At 44.8% G+C, this 14,370-nt stretch overlaps 1 protein-coding gene across 4 annotated transcripts in view; it reads left to right on the top strand.

Annotated features, from left to right (window-relative positions):
- The window catches only part of dcc (DCC netrin 1 receptor), a 109,904-nt gene that overhangs the window by 68,883 nt on the left and 26,651 nt on the right, over positions 1 to 14,370 (top strand). For all 4 annotated transcript variants that reach the window (XM_029837888.1, XM_029837887.1, XM_029837890.1 and 1 more), the window contains exons 13-16: positions 5,930 to 6,071; positions 7,016 to 7,126; positions 8,371 to 8,565; positions 9,259 to 9,354. In XM_029837888.1, coding sequence (XP_029693748.1) covers positions 5,930 to 6,071; positions 7,016 to 7,126; positions 8,371 to 8,565; positions 9,259 to 9,354 — 544 coding nt within the window. The remainder of the gene's footprint in view (positions 1 to 5,929; positions 6,072 to 7,015; positions 7,127 to 8,370; positions 8,566 to 9,258; positions 9,355 to 14,370) is intronic.

Raw genomic sequence — 14,370 nt, 5'->3', positions numbered from 1 at the left:
TGCATTGTGACAAGCAGGAGACAACAAATTCTTCCCAGCCAGCCAATATATCCCATCATCCTCATGACAGTAATTCCTAAATTATTACTGCATCAACATACAACCAACGACTGAGTGTGTTGAATTCATTATTCAGTAAAATAAAAACCTAAAAATATGCTGATGTTGTTCTGGTGGGTGTTTATTATGCTTTATGAAGGCATGTATTTATGATGATATTTATAACACTATAATGGCATTTAACACCTCCATTAAACAAACAGTCCACTAAACGCTGCTCCCTGTAGTGAGTAGGGATCAGTGGAGTGTCAGTGTCAGACACAGCGATGCTCTTTATTTCAGAAATGGCCATAACATTAATGTAGCATTGGCATAGGCTACATCACAATAATCAATTAGTTAAGAAATTTTGCTTAATTTCTTTAACCTTCAGCTAATAAAAAGAATTTGCAGCACACACGCTCACACACGCACACTGACAATGGAGAAAAGGGCCTGAGATGCACTCCTGCCTGATTCTCTCATGTTGCTCAAGTATAGACTACAGAGCAAAGCGAGAGATACTTTATTAATGTCCATTTGCCCAAAGAATGTAAATAGACAGTGTCTCTTTACAAAGTGGCTTTTTTTCTTGTTCTGTCATTGGCAGAAAACTTAACAAGAAAAAATTGTGTGTTGTGGCCATTTAACTGGCCAAGAACGAAAGAAAGAAAGTCTACAGATGAGCGATATGAAAGGAAGGTGAAGAACCAAAATTCATATGTTATTAACATTGTCCTCCCCAAAGTGTCTCTTGTGGGGGTCAACATGGACCAGCCTGTCCTCCATCACTCACACATGCTGATGTGGGGTCTCTTACTTTGAAACAACTAGAAAAAAATGAAATGATTTCTGTCACACTTTCTCTCTTTTTTAGCCCTTTTAGCTGAGAACCTGTCAGCGGTTTGCCAGTCAACCTGGGCTACTCAGAATTTTGGGTTTTCAGGAGCAGAAGTGGGGCCATCATTTCCCTTTGTAGAATCCATGAGCTTTGTACATCAAGTACAACTAAAAACTGGTATCTCAATGCTCCGACATGTATAGCCAGCAACTGCTTTCAGCAGAAGAGAGCTAGGTAGAGTTCTCCAAGAGTTCTCCCCAGAACCCTCCAAAGGGTTATCCCAATGGTAGGGTGATACAAAAAAGGTTGATCTGCCAAATGTGGCACCTGAGTGGAAGAGGATTCAGACCAGATCTGCACCCAGTGCCTTTAATATCACAGCAGACCACAGCAACCTACCATTTACCAGCATTTACCACCACAGCGGCAACAGGTCCCAAGCGGAAAAAAACTGTACAGCAACAGGTCCTGACATGATCGATAGCTACAAGCTAAATAAGCTGAGTGTCCTCCCAGCTGAACCAGCTGCTAATATAAAGAACCTACACTGGAGGGTTAATTGAACACCAGACAGTCCAGATCCCAAAGGATCAGGTAACATAATGTCTGACGGGCCAGAATACTTGTTACCTTGATCAACATGACTCTGAGATCCTTTGTAGGGAACCTGAGGTGAATGTGGAGAAAAACAAATCCACGGCTCCACTATAGTGCTGAAAGGAAACTGGGCTCATTTTTGATTTCTTCAACTAAAGAACCGTAAGAGGCATTTCTACCCTTAAAGAGGTTTTTATATAAACTACCAGGCTGGCCCTCCAGGCTAGGTGATAGCCTTCTGAAGTAGAAGAAGTTCTTTGTTTGACACAAGCTAAAAGCACAAGCTGAAAGGAAAGGTTGTTCCTGATTCTCAACCAGTTCTTGGAATGCATTAATCATCTTAATATCAGCTAAAATAACTAAGTATCAATACAATTAAAAGACAGGTAATTATTTATTCACACTATTTGAAAAACACTTCATAACAAATGTGTCCATAGTAAAGGACTTTTTAAAACATCTGACCCTGGCAGCCTGTCAGCCTAATGGGTTTACAAATATAAGTGTGAAACTGACGAGGGGGCGCGATCCAGTCACTAGCCTTACAGCTTGTAAAAAGGATCCACAGCAAATACTGCACCTCTTCCTAGATGGCAGGACAGCAACCAGAGGGGTGATGAGGGTCTTTGATGAGGGCGGTAGCTCTATGGATGCAGTGCAGCTTATAGCTCTCCATCAGCAGGGCACAGGGGCACCAACAATTTGATTCAATGGTGTGGAAGGTGTTGAGCCTCTGGAAGTGTAGAAATGCCTCTGAGCTTTTTGGATGACTGCTGTGTTGATTGAGAAGTTCAGTTCTTCTGCAAGATGGACTCCCAGAAACTTGATGTGGCTGACCCTATCCACAGTAGCACCATAGATGGTTATTGGAACTCAGAACACAGCCTTGGGAAAAGCCTGTGCTCCCTGAGATGGTCCTGGGAAATTGACTGCCCACCCTGACTGCCTGCTATCACTGTGTAAGGAGCTTAAGCTTCCAGTTGCAGGTGCCAGTTTCTACCCCTAGCAGCTTCATCCCTTCCACCAGATGTTGTTGTGGCATTGTGATAAAAGCTGAGCTGAAGAGGATTCTGGGGTTTTCCTCTCCAGGTGCGAAGTGGAGTATGGTGACTATGGCATCCTCTGTGGCTCGGTTGGTTCTCTCTGCAAATATTAATGCGTCTAGGTTTGCAAAACCCAAAATGTGCGCTGAATGTCTCCTTGAGCTTGGAAATAGGCATCACTATGGTATGTCTGCAGGGCTACTATTGCTTCCTTTGGCTGCATTTTGAGATCCTTGACCACTGGTTTGCCCTGCCTAATCCTTGGTGTATATGCTGGTGTTAGCATGACAGCTTAGCAATCACAGCTGCCAAACCAAGGAAAGGGTGTGGTGCAGTATGATTATTGGGTGCATTAGGTCTAATGCAATGTTCACATGTAGGTACAACTTGGGCTTGACAAATTTGAGACTGGCCTGATCTAAATCTCTGGCTCCTATAAAGTTCTCGTGATGCTAGCGCAGAGCTCTACTATAGCCTCTTTGTTGTTTGCCATATGGTAGTGCGGATAAGATGACTGCTGTCAGCTGCCGGAGAACATAGGATGGCCTGCATTTTACAGTCACAAACTCAATGTGTGATGAGCAGTGAATAGAAACTACCACAGCATCCTGGCACCAGTGAGTGAGTTGTAGTTATACACTGCCAGGCCACCTCCTCTTGCTGGTTTGCAAAGCCACTTCAGCCCTGTCCAGTTCAGTGTTAGCCCCTCCAGCTGCACCACAGCCATGTCTCAGCGAAGGTTGGAGATCGGCTCTGCTAAGGTTTTTCTCTAAAATTTTCCCAATGGTCTGTAAATTCCCCCCCCTCTGAGGTTGATTGACATTGAGTGTGATAACTGTGAGCTCTCTACTGGAGTACAACACCTAAATATGCCTCAATCTCTGATCCTCTGTTGAGAACTTAGTTCTGCTTGGGCATGAAGGTGGAGCACTTTCTGAATCCCACTCTTTTGTACTTCTACCACCTCCCACCGCCTCGGTCATGCAGGGGGCGCAATGCGGCAGAACCATAGAGCAGCAGGTTGGTGAGACTAAAAGGCTGTTTGGCACACGCACCTGACGTTTTCTTTTATGATGGAAATGGAAGCAGCACAGAGTAATGATGCTTCAGCTCATGGTGCTCTTTGGATCTGATTGACTTACTGCTGCTTGGATCGTTTCTTCTAAATCATGGCTTCTCCTTCTGTTTTTACGAAGACAACATTCAAATTTATCTGTGGCTTAAAGAGTAGAAGTGACCAGTGGGGGCTGGCTTGCAGAGCTTACTAAGAGAGACTAAAACTTGGTCCTTAAACTTCGTACATGTAACTGATAAGAACACTGAGGTCATGAGCGATGCTGCCGGTTATCATGTTAACTTTTTTTTCACAGCATATTTGAAGCTAAAAGCAACAAACTGAGTGTGAATGTTGGACCTAGTTTAAACTTGATGCCCAGGTTGGCTCACCATTCCAGCTTTTACAATTTTCTCAGCATAATTTTGAGTATAATCAGTAGTTCTCATGCTGCTCTTTTCTGTCTGAGCTGCTCCCCCTCATAGCAGCAGATCAATCTTAGCTGGTTGTCCTTAAAGCTAAAAGGGGGCGTTTTCAGGCCAGTCGCTGAGTTTCATTTGTTCAGTACGCTGTGTGGTTATTTAAGTGCTTTATAGATAAAGCTGATTGATGTATTGATTGGTCAACCACCCATAACCTAACTGGAACTGCTGTGGCTGTTACCAGTGTGCGAGGCAGGGAACAGTTTGAATTTCAGAGCCTATAAAACCTTTTTTTTTTAAATGGAGGACAATATTTGATAGTATGGATATTTCAACGAAAGTTCTGAGTTTCAAGGACACCCACACATGACTAGAAGCTGATCCCTGGATGGCTCCTGGTCCTCCCCTCACTACTACGGTAATCACACCAGCAGCGCTCAGCAGGGAGTCCAACCCTACGTTTAAGGGACCCTGGAACCTGTACCAGGGAACATGGCTGAAGCTATTTGTAATTCAATTTATGTTCAGAATATTGCGCTTCTGAAAAGTCATGACAACAGGAAATAAACACACACCATAAAGTCCTTGGCTCCACATCAAGCCCCCTGTTGCTCAGTGTTGGCAGCCCACATGAAGTCAGCAGTGATATTCTGGGCTGTGCCCCAGTCGTAGGTGGCCCTTGTTCTTCACCTGCTGAATGAATCCCTGCATGTTCATTAAAATCATTAGTCCAACAATTTAGAGCTGATCTGATTTACAGGTGTGGATGTGGATTTACAATTAGAACTCAAATGAGAGGATGTCCCTTTCAGTAATTGCTCTTTGGTTGCCCCCCCCCCCCACACTTGTGAAGTAAGACGTCTGCCCCTTCCAGCCCCCCCCCCCCGTAATCAGTTGTGCTGTAATCAGTTAGCAGGATGAGGAGTGTCAGAGGGAGCAGCTGCAGCTAAATGTTAATGAATTCCACTGTGCTTGTTGTCACAGCAACACTGGCTACATGTTTCAGCTGAAACACACACTCGCTGCAAGGGGTGTGTGCTGGACTATAATAACAACAGTAATAACAATAATGATAACACTAACAACAACAATAATAATCCTATGACTGCTCCAGGATCATCTCCAATCACCAGAAGTGGGGTCCACTGGGTCTGTAATGCCCCCTCCAGTCATTTTCCTTTCAGAGGAACGGGGCTCAGTCCTGATGTGGTACAATTTCAAGCCCTGCACACTTAAAGCCAAATACAATGTTCTTGATTGTAGCTCGTAAAGCATAAAAATCTGGATATTTGGTGCAAGTGTTGCAGCCCCGTTAGAGTGTTGAAAACTGCACAAATACAATATTTCGGTTTGTCATAAATGATTCGGTGAAGCTTTAAAACTTTCCATTTCAAAGTCCTCCCCCAACACACCAAAGAGCAGAACAGCATCATGCTAGCTTACAGTCTGGGACGAAAGTGTCGCCTGGAGAATGTGACAGCAACAGTTGTTGTTTTGGGTGGCTTCTGTCACTCTTGTTCTGTTTTAACCACATTTTCGCTTCATCTTTTCGCATTTTCACAGCCATTTAAAATTCTCTGGCAGGGTTTAAAGGTGTGTGAGTGTGTGTGTGTGTGTGTGTGTGTGTGTGGGGGGGGGGGGGGTTAACAAGCTCACAATTAGTGGAAGCTCAGGAAAAGCCAGAAATAGGAATATGAAATAAGACAGGTCTAATTTAAACAACAGTGATGAATTAAATGACTGTAAAATCTAATTTTTCTTATCTTAATTTTATACATTAAGCACAGGATGGTGCCCCTGGGCAGAGGAAACATCTGTGTGTGTGTGTGTGTGTGTGTGTGTGTGCGTGTGTGTGTGTGTGTGTGTGTGATCCGAAGACGTCTCACAGCTCTTTGAGTCGACGCTGAACTTTTCTCTTCCAATTGTCTTGCAGAGCATCAAGGTGTTGTGGCAGCCGCCTCCACGGAGCTCCCAGAACGGCATCATCACTGCCTACAAAATCAAATACAGGAGGACAGGTCGCCGTGGTGACCAAGAGGCCATTGAACCCAACAACTTCTGGTACCTTTTTACAGGTGAGGCTGCCAGATTTAAAGCAGAGTCATGCTGCTCCAGAGGCTGTAATTGAAGGAGAGAAGCTGTCATACAAGCTAGCACGAACCAAAGGACACGCTAGGTTGGAAGTGACACAGAGACGTGTCTTTGTTTCATAGGAGAGAAGGAAAATGGGGATGAAGGAGGAAGTGAAAAGAGGAGAGAGGAAGAAAAGAGTACAAAGAGATGAGAGCACTATTACACATGTAATTAATAGAGCTCTAAACAGATGTGGAGCTAGAGATTCATCTCAAATTATCCTCAAATTTTCTGTTCAGTGATTAGTGATTAGTGACAGAGGGGCCGGCTCTGACCAACGGGGACATCAGTCACTTTCCTCAGCATCTCTGTGGTATCAGAGCGCTCCAGTCCAGTGTTGGATGGCTTCTGCAGCTCTGCTCAAACAGATCCATCCACTTTAGCTTCCAAATGACCCCAGATTTACTGCACAGGGCTGAGGCCTGGACTCAGAGAGGGAGGCAGCTCCAGCAGGAGCAGCAAATGAATATACGATGAGACACGGCAGGGGACAAAAATCTGTCCCCCTGCATTGAAAATATGAGTGTCTGTCAGACCGTCTCAGACAAAAACATGTAGGACAAGAAGGAGATTGGGTTTTATTGTGTTTTGTGGTGTGTGTGTGTGTGTGTGTGTGCATGTGTGTGTGTGTGTGTGAGACATCAGTTGATCTATATTCATCCATAACATCAACAGCTGAAGAGGTGTTGCTGTTTTATTTACAAGAATTATTATCTCTGTTACATGTTCCAGCTTTACCTCATTCAGCTGTCCTCTTGTGAGGGGACGTGGACAGTGTTCCCCTGCAGGACAGCACAAAGCATTAAAAGAAAAGAATGTGTGCAGATGTCTACTTTGGTTTTAACAAACAGCAGAACCACCACCGTCTCTGTCTGTGTCCCCACAGGTCTGGAGAAAGGCAGCCAGTACAGCTTCCAGGTGGCAGCCATGACAGCTAACGGAACAGGTCCATTTAGCGACTGGTCCACTGCTGAGACGCCAGAGAACGATTTGGACGGTATGAAGTGTGTGTGTTTGTGTGTGACAGAGAGGGAGGGAGAGAGAGATTTGTTCATCATTATGTAAATAAAGCTGCTGTCCTGAATATTTAACCAGTTGGGGGCTGACATGCATCAGGGCTTTGGTCTGGGGTGGTTCAGGTTTGGGACTGAATCAGGGGTTTGCAAAGATCTGGAGTGATGATCTGGAGCAATAATTCTGTCCTCTACTGGACACCTCTGGACAACCACTGAGGAAACACCAAACACTGCAGCAAAGTTCCACGAGGATACACAACAAGATTGATGTTCATGTTCCTAAAGAAAGAGCCTGTTGTCATAACAACAGGCCAAACAAGAACCGTGATGTTCCTATAGAAGTGAACATGGATGCAATAGCAGGACCAGGGTCCCCACATGTGACCCAGAACAGACAGCCTGAAACAAAAGTCACATCGCATCTGGTTCGAGATCTGGGTTCTTGATTCTGGGACCTGAAGAACGTGTGACCTTCACAGGAATTAAAAGCTACCTTGACATCATTCTCGCTGGACATTTGTCAGAATTAGACTCTGGAGACATTTCACAACAGCAAACATGAGGCCATCAGCGGAGGGACGGCGAGGTTGAAGACCTCATGAATTTTTGATGCTAAACATTAGCATCAGTGGCAAAAACCCTGTGTTTGCCAGACTGAACCTTCAGAGAGAGGAAATATAGTTATAGTTACCCTCAAAAAGTTGGGATGGATTTCATTCAACAGAAATAAGCACATAAGACTGGAGAAAACTAAATGAATGAATGAATGAATGAATGAATGGATGAATGGATGGATGGATGGATGGATGGATGGATGGATGGATGGATGGATGGATGGATGGATGCTCAGGTGGCTGTCGAGAACCAGGAGAACGTCCAGGTCAGCAGGAAGCTGCAGCGATAAAAACACATCCATGCTAACTGTGTTTACAGGCTGGGGAGGCTCAAACAAGGTTTGAATGGATTATCACTCAGTAAAGTGATATCAGCCGCGTCCCCCGAGGACTCACAGCAAGCTAATCTGATGTAATCTGATGCTGGAGAATAACACAAAGTGTCAGGGCTCATTAGGGCTCAATACACAGCTAACATGGTTTGTAAGTCCAATTGTTCTAAGTAGCCGCTACTGTTGCCGCTAACATTGTTAGCATTTAAACGGCTGAGGGTGAAGAGACTGCGCTCCGCCGCTTCCTCTGTGATGTTTTCCTTGTTGGCGTTCCCACAGAAAGTCAAGTACCCGATCAGCCAAGTTCTCTGCACGTCAGGCCACTGCCCCACAGCATCATCATGTCTTGGACGCCACCGCTCAGCCCCAACATCCTGGTCCGGGGCTACATCATTGGCTACGGGGTGGGCAGCCCCTATGCTGAGACGGTCCGCGTGGACAGCAAGCAGAGATACTATTCCATTGAGAACCTCGGTGAGAACGTCTTTAAATTAAGCTTTAAAGAGATCCATGCGGGTCTGTGTGAAATGTGGCTTTGTCAACCTTGTAAAAACCTGTTTCTGCTTTAGCGGAGCTGTCTCAGACGCCCGTCACTCCTAATAGATATAGACACCCACAATATCTAAGAGCTAAATCACAATTGTGGTCCAGTCAAAGACCAGCCGCTCCATTAAAATGCACCATGAATAAATTGTTTTGCTTTTTTTCATAGCAAAGAACCAACAAATAAGACCATTTTTCTGATATGAAATAACCTCAGGGCTGATAATAACAATAATAAGACCCATCTCAAGGCACAAAGCTGCCGGGGTCCACGCGCACGTGAGGGCAAGCGCACATATGTGCTCAGCATTTATAATTCATAGCTCTAATTAATTCATATGGCGCCGGCATCTGGGGAGCTCAGCGCGCCTGTTTGTGTAACTGATGCTGGGTTTGACACGACATGCAGGGAACATGCACCACCACCCGCGTCCTGCATAGCAATCCGCCCACGCCTCCACAGGTGCCACATATTTATCCATATACACACGTGTTTACACAGATAATGTCCCATGATAAACAGGCCCACCTCAGGAATGTCCTACAAACATGTAGCTGCTAAAAGGAGAAAAAGAAGGGATGTTTCCTTCTGAAATGAGTGTGTCCCTCTTTGTCCTGCACCAGAGCCCAGCTCCCACTACGTGATCTCCCTGAAAGCCTTCAATAATGCCGGAGAAGGAATCCCGCTGTACGAGAGTGCTGTCACACGATCCCTGACAGGTGAGCAGACACACCGTAAGAACACCCACAGCACTGTGCTGCGGACGCCCGACCACTGGGAGCATGATGCTAATGCTTGTTATGACGGCGGGGTAATCCATCTGTCACAAGGATCCAAAGGTCGAGTCAATATCACTCTTATCTGCTTAAACTCAGCAAAAACAAACCCGCTCCTGCTTCTTACCGCTGGATGGCCCAGGTGGTCTGACAGGTCCAGTTAAATAACAATAATATCAGGAGAGCAGTTTATCTGTGATGAAAAATGATCATTGAATTGCACAAAGAAAAAGATTCTCTAGAAAATGAGATTAAATTTGTTTCAAAGTTTAACATGAAATATAATGAGAAAAGAAAAACTCGTCAGAAACTACAGCCTGGAAAATATTTATAGACTTTAGAATGTTTTCGTGTGTGTGTGCGTGTGTGTGTGTGACCAACTCTGACTGTGATACTGTTGGGAGCAGAGGTTGTGTTCTAATCAGTGTTGGGAATATTGTAACATATTTCATATATTACACACACACACACATATATATGTATATATAATTTCTTTGTGAGTTACTGATTAGTTTTTAGTTACACAGTTTCACCAAAATAATCACCAGCTATGCGTGTCCGCTTCAGTTACCTGTAGTTTCTCAGAAAACCAGTAGGCAAGGCAACATTAGCGTCTTAGCTTAAATGAAGTGACAATAATCTAATGTTATTAAACATTTAAACAACTCGAACCTTTACGACTTTTCTCGAATTAATACCTTCGTTTCTCCAGTAGCTTCTATGTTTTCAAAATAAAATATAATTATGCTTCAGAAATGAGGTGTAAGAGGCACCAGGGGCCCGTAGTTGTTTTAGAGGCTGAGATTATTGCTGCTGTTTGAATACAGCTGCAATAAAATCCAGCATGAGAACAGCTTCAACAATCAACCACATGTATATGTGAGGGTAAAGCAGTTGAAAAAATGTTACCAAAACCTTGCGACTAAACTGTCCTATTATTCTGTTACTGCCCAAACATCAACATGAACCCCAACACTGGGGTCCACGTGCAGTTGTGACTAAAGGAGGTAAAAGTGGAAGAAGTAAAAAGGAGAGACAGAAAGAATTGAGAGCTCATTAGCTCCTTGTGCTCATTGTGAGCTGCGAAAGGCAGCTAAATGTGAGACATCCACATCAGCCAAGTTCCCCTGATGAATTCAACAGCCTTCCCAACTCACTGCAGCAGACATCAATCTTTAATCACATCATAAAATCAAGGATTTATCTGGTTCCTCAACCTTCATGATGTAACCACAGCTTCCTTCCTTACAGTTAGAGTTCAGCTCAAACCTCTCTTTTTTTCTAAGTCCTGTTTTACAGCAACATACAGGAAGCTGTAAAGACATCTGATTTAGGAATGCAGTCATTTGGGTTCTCTACAAATATCTTTGTGTACTTTGTGGAACCATGTTGTCACCCCATACCCCATCCCTGTCTCTAGTGTGTATTTCTTGAAACTTTCTCTGATTCTGAAGCTAACTGGAGGTCTGTCAGCCACAATGAGCTGAATTCTCGGCCACTCTCTGCTCACCAGCTGCTGGAGAGCTTTTAGGAGAGCTTTAAACAATGGCTGTTAATGGCAGGATCCTTGTTAATATACTCTCTTGTCCTTGCCTCACCACCCACACACTGCAGAGACAGGAGCGCTAGTCAACCACGCGACATGCTGCAATTTAATCAACCCCCTTACGGCCACCGAGAGGAATACTGCAGGAGGAATAATGGGATGTATCGGCTCAAAATGAGAAGAGCAGATTCTAGCTCGGGGGAAAGAAAATAAGTTTGGGACAGAACAGAGGGGAGAAGAAATTGAGTGGAGAAACTTCTGCAAACAAAAAAAATCAAAGGTGACGAGACCAAGAATAATGTGATAGTCAGAAATAAAGGATAGAATGACAACACAAGAAGGGAGGGACGCATTGAAGGAGGACGAGCCGTGCCCTCATCAGTATTCTGTCCTGGCTGCAGCTTTATTGTAATTCCGGATGACCACTCTCCACAGTGCTGCAGCTCAGCCCGCAGCCCCAAACACCCATCTCATCAATCTCCCTCTATTCTGTCGTTAGTCTCTCTGTCTTTGCTGCAACCCAGAGCTCCACATCTGTGTCCAGCTCCAGCAGCAGCAGCAGCAGGAGACGGAGCGTCTGTCCACCCCTGCTGCTCATTTACACGGCAGGACGAGTCTCCATAATTACAGCAGCGCCGTCAACACCAGAGCATCTTCAGCAGTAACTGAAGTCAGGTCATGTTTAAATCACATGGCGAACTCAGCAGGCAAAGGGTGCGAGCGCTGGTTAAGAATAGAGCCGTCATTAGGCTGCAGCTGTGTGTCATCGGCTGCTGAGGCTCCACGTTTAGCCCGTTTGATCATGTTGTCCTGTAGTGACAGAGTCCCAGACCAGGACACCGAGGCAGCTCAATAAAAGCTTAAGATAGGGTCGGCATAGTTGAGTCATTATTAAAATGGGACAGTTTGTGAAGGTCTTCCTCAGGCTAACCTCTAAATATGGATGGAATTAAAGTCCATCCATTAGGTTTGAGGGGACGTCCAGGAGTTAAGGGTGAAGCTGATCAGTAATCCAGACATGGATTGACCATCCATTTGTTATTACATCAGGCTTAAACAGAGCGCCTGTCCGAGCAGCTTTAGGCCGCTTCATCCTCCAGAAGAACCGAGGTCACACAACCACATGGGTACGGTTGTGCATAGAGTCACGTGATGATGCAAGCATGCTTGAGTGAACTTGGACTGAGAGCCAGCAGGATGGGGGGCATCCTTGCTTCATGGTGAGTGATCACATGTGCTGCTGCAGGCCACCATTGAGCCAACTAATGGTTAATTTCACAACCAATAAAGCATGAATTAATAAACCATGGATTAATATGGATATGAAACATCTGCGCAACATCAAGAAGAGGGCCCGCTTGGCTCCCTCACTGGCCAGACACAGTACATCAGAGTGGACACTCCCAGCTCTGAGTGGGCCCCAGTGAGGACCAGAGGGCCTCAGCCACTGCATCAGCAGTGAAGATGAACACAAAAGACTCATTGGAGGACATGAAATCATCTCACAAAGGTATGGTTTGTCCTGGGGGCTCTTTTCTGATCCCCACAAAAGACAGAAATCTTTTACTGGATTTACTGAAGCCAACCAACTAGCCACCCAGCCAGCCAGCCAACGATTTGCATTATTATAGAGATTTTTTCATTCTCGAAGGGATAAAACAAGCAACATCAAATAACAAGGCATTTTAAGCAGTTAAAAGAAAAGGAAGAGCTCTCCCTCCCATCCCCTGACAATTACACTAACAGGCCCACACACACATAAACACACAATCAAATGTTTGTAAGGAAACATGGAGTACTGAGGACCCAGGTCATAAATAGACTACCCTTAGAAGCCGTGCGCCGTTGTGTATCTCAGCCCATCGCCACAGGAACTGCTGTCTAGGAGAACACCCCCACCCCTGGAGCCCAGGAGGCTTTTGGTCCTCCAGGGCCAACAGGAACCCAAGGAGAGTTTCCCTGTGGGTCGATAGACCAAACTGGAGCAGTGGAGCCACAAGCAAATAATGAGAATAAAAGATTACGAGATAATTTACAATGAATGTCAGAATGAAAAAAATTATTGTCCACATAGAAAAATAATTGCGTTATTTTTTAAATATTCTTGTTGTGAGATTATATCAATTAGATGAGTAACACAAAACATGCTTAAAGTCCCCAAACCCGCGGACCCTGTGTCTGGTTTCCAAGAACCTCTTGGCCCGAAGAGGCCACTCTGTCTCCCATTGCTCACCAGTCGTTGTCATCAGTGGCATCTATTTGACAAAACGACTTCAGTCCTTGATGATCTGGCGAACAACTTTGGTGTTTTTAACATTTATGCTCTCCTGGTCTGCATTCACAGACCAATATTTACATAACGGAACCAACTCAGCACGCTACGAACCCCTGGTGATTAGAGTACCTATGCCCTGCTGCATCTAGAGGAAAAGCCTCCAAACTGTAGCCTGCTGACTCGGGTCACACTGAATAGGGACTAGAGAGCTTCATTGCATGCTGTGACATGCTGTGAGAACCACTACCTCAAGCTTTTATTGGAAAAATGAAGGAGATGGTGGTGGACTTCTGAAGGAACATCCAGTCATCTTCCCCAACTTCCCCAGTCATCATCCAGGGACAGGAACTAGAGAGGCTGGACTGAGGTCACAGTACTTCCAGGTTTACATCAACTATAAACTGGCAATACTAAAGTGCTCTACAGTGAAAGTACCTGTATGAAAATGGCATTTCTAGAACAATTAAAACTACAGCAAGTTCTCTCATCTCGGAATCAAGGTGTCAACCCATGTACGGATCATTTAAAAGCCTTTCAATTCTGAAATCCAGGCCCCATATAATAATCTGTAGCCTTTAGTGAGGTGTGTGTGTGTGTGTGTGTGTGTGTGTGTGTGTGTGTGTGTGTGTGTGTGTGTGTTGGGGAAGTACAAATATTTCTATTTTCCTTCACGTATTTCATTTCATCTAAATGGTAAAAATATGGCTTTAGATTAAACTAAGATAAAACATTATAGTCGGTGTGTTTAAGTATTTATTGGTCCCGTAGGTCTGAGATCGGTAGATCTCTAGATCTGAGCTGAGAGAGCAGAGAAACTGCAATCTTGTAGTCCTGCTTCTCAGCCTCTGTTCCATGTTGTTCCTGTAACACATCACTGACTCCGACATCATGCCTCTCCCACACAGTGGTGGCCAAAATGATGAGATCTTGAGGAGGGTTCACTTTGTTGAAGCAGCCATTGAAATCAAGTCTCTTGCTGCTCCTGCTGGAGCTGCCTCCCTCTCTGAGTCCAGGCCTCAACCCGGTGCAGTAAATCTGGGGTCAGTTGGAAGCTAAAGTGGATGGATCTATTTGAGCAGAGCTGCAGAAGCCGTCAAACACCATCAGCAAACGTTTACCTGCTATTGTTGGAGCTTAC

Source organism: Takifugu rubripes, chromosome 6 (assembly GCF_901000725.2).
Source record: "Takifugu rubripes chromosome 6, fTakRub1.2, whole genome shotgun sequence".
NCBI classification, from domain to species: Eukaryota; Metazoa; Chordata; class Actinopteri; order Tetraodontiformes; family Tetraodontidae; genus Takifugu; species Takifugu rubripes.
The sequence above is the reverse complement of the archived record's forward strand: the minus strand, read 5'-3'. Positions and strand labels throughout refer to the sequence as shown.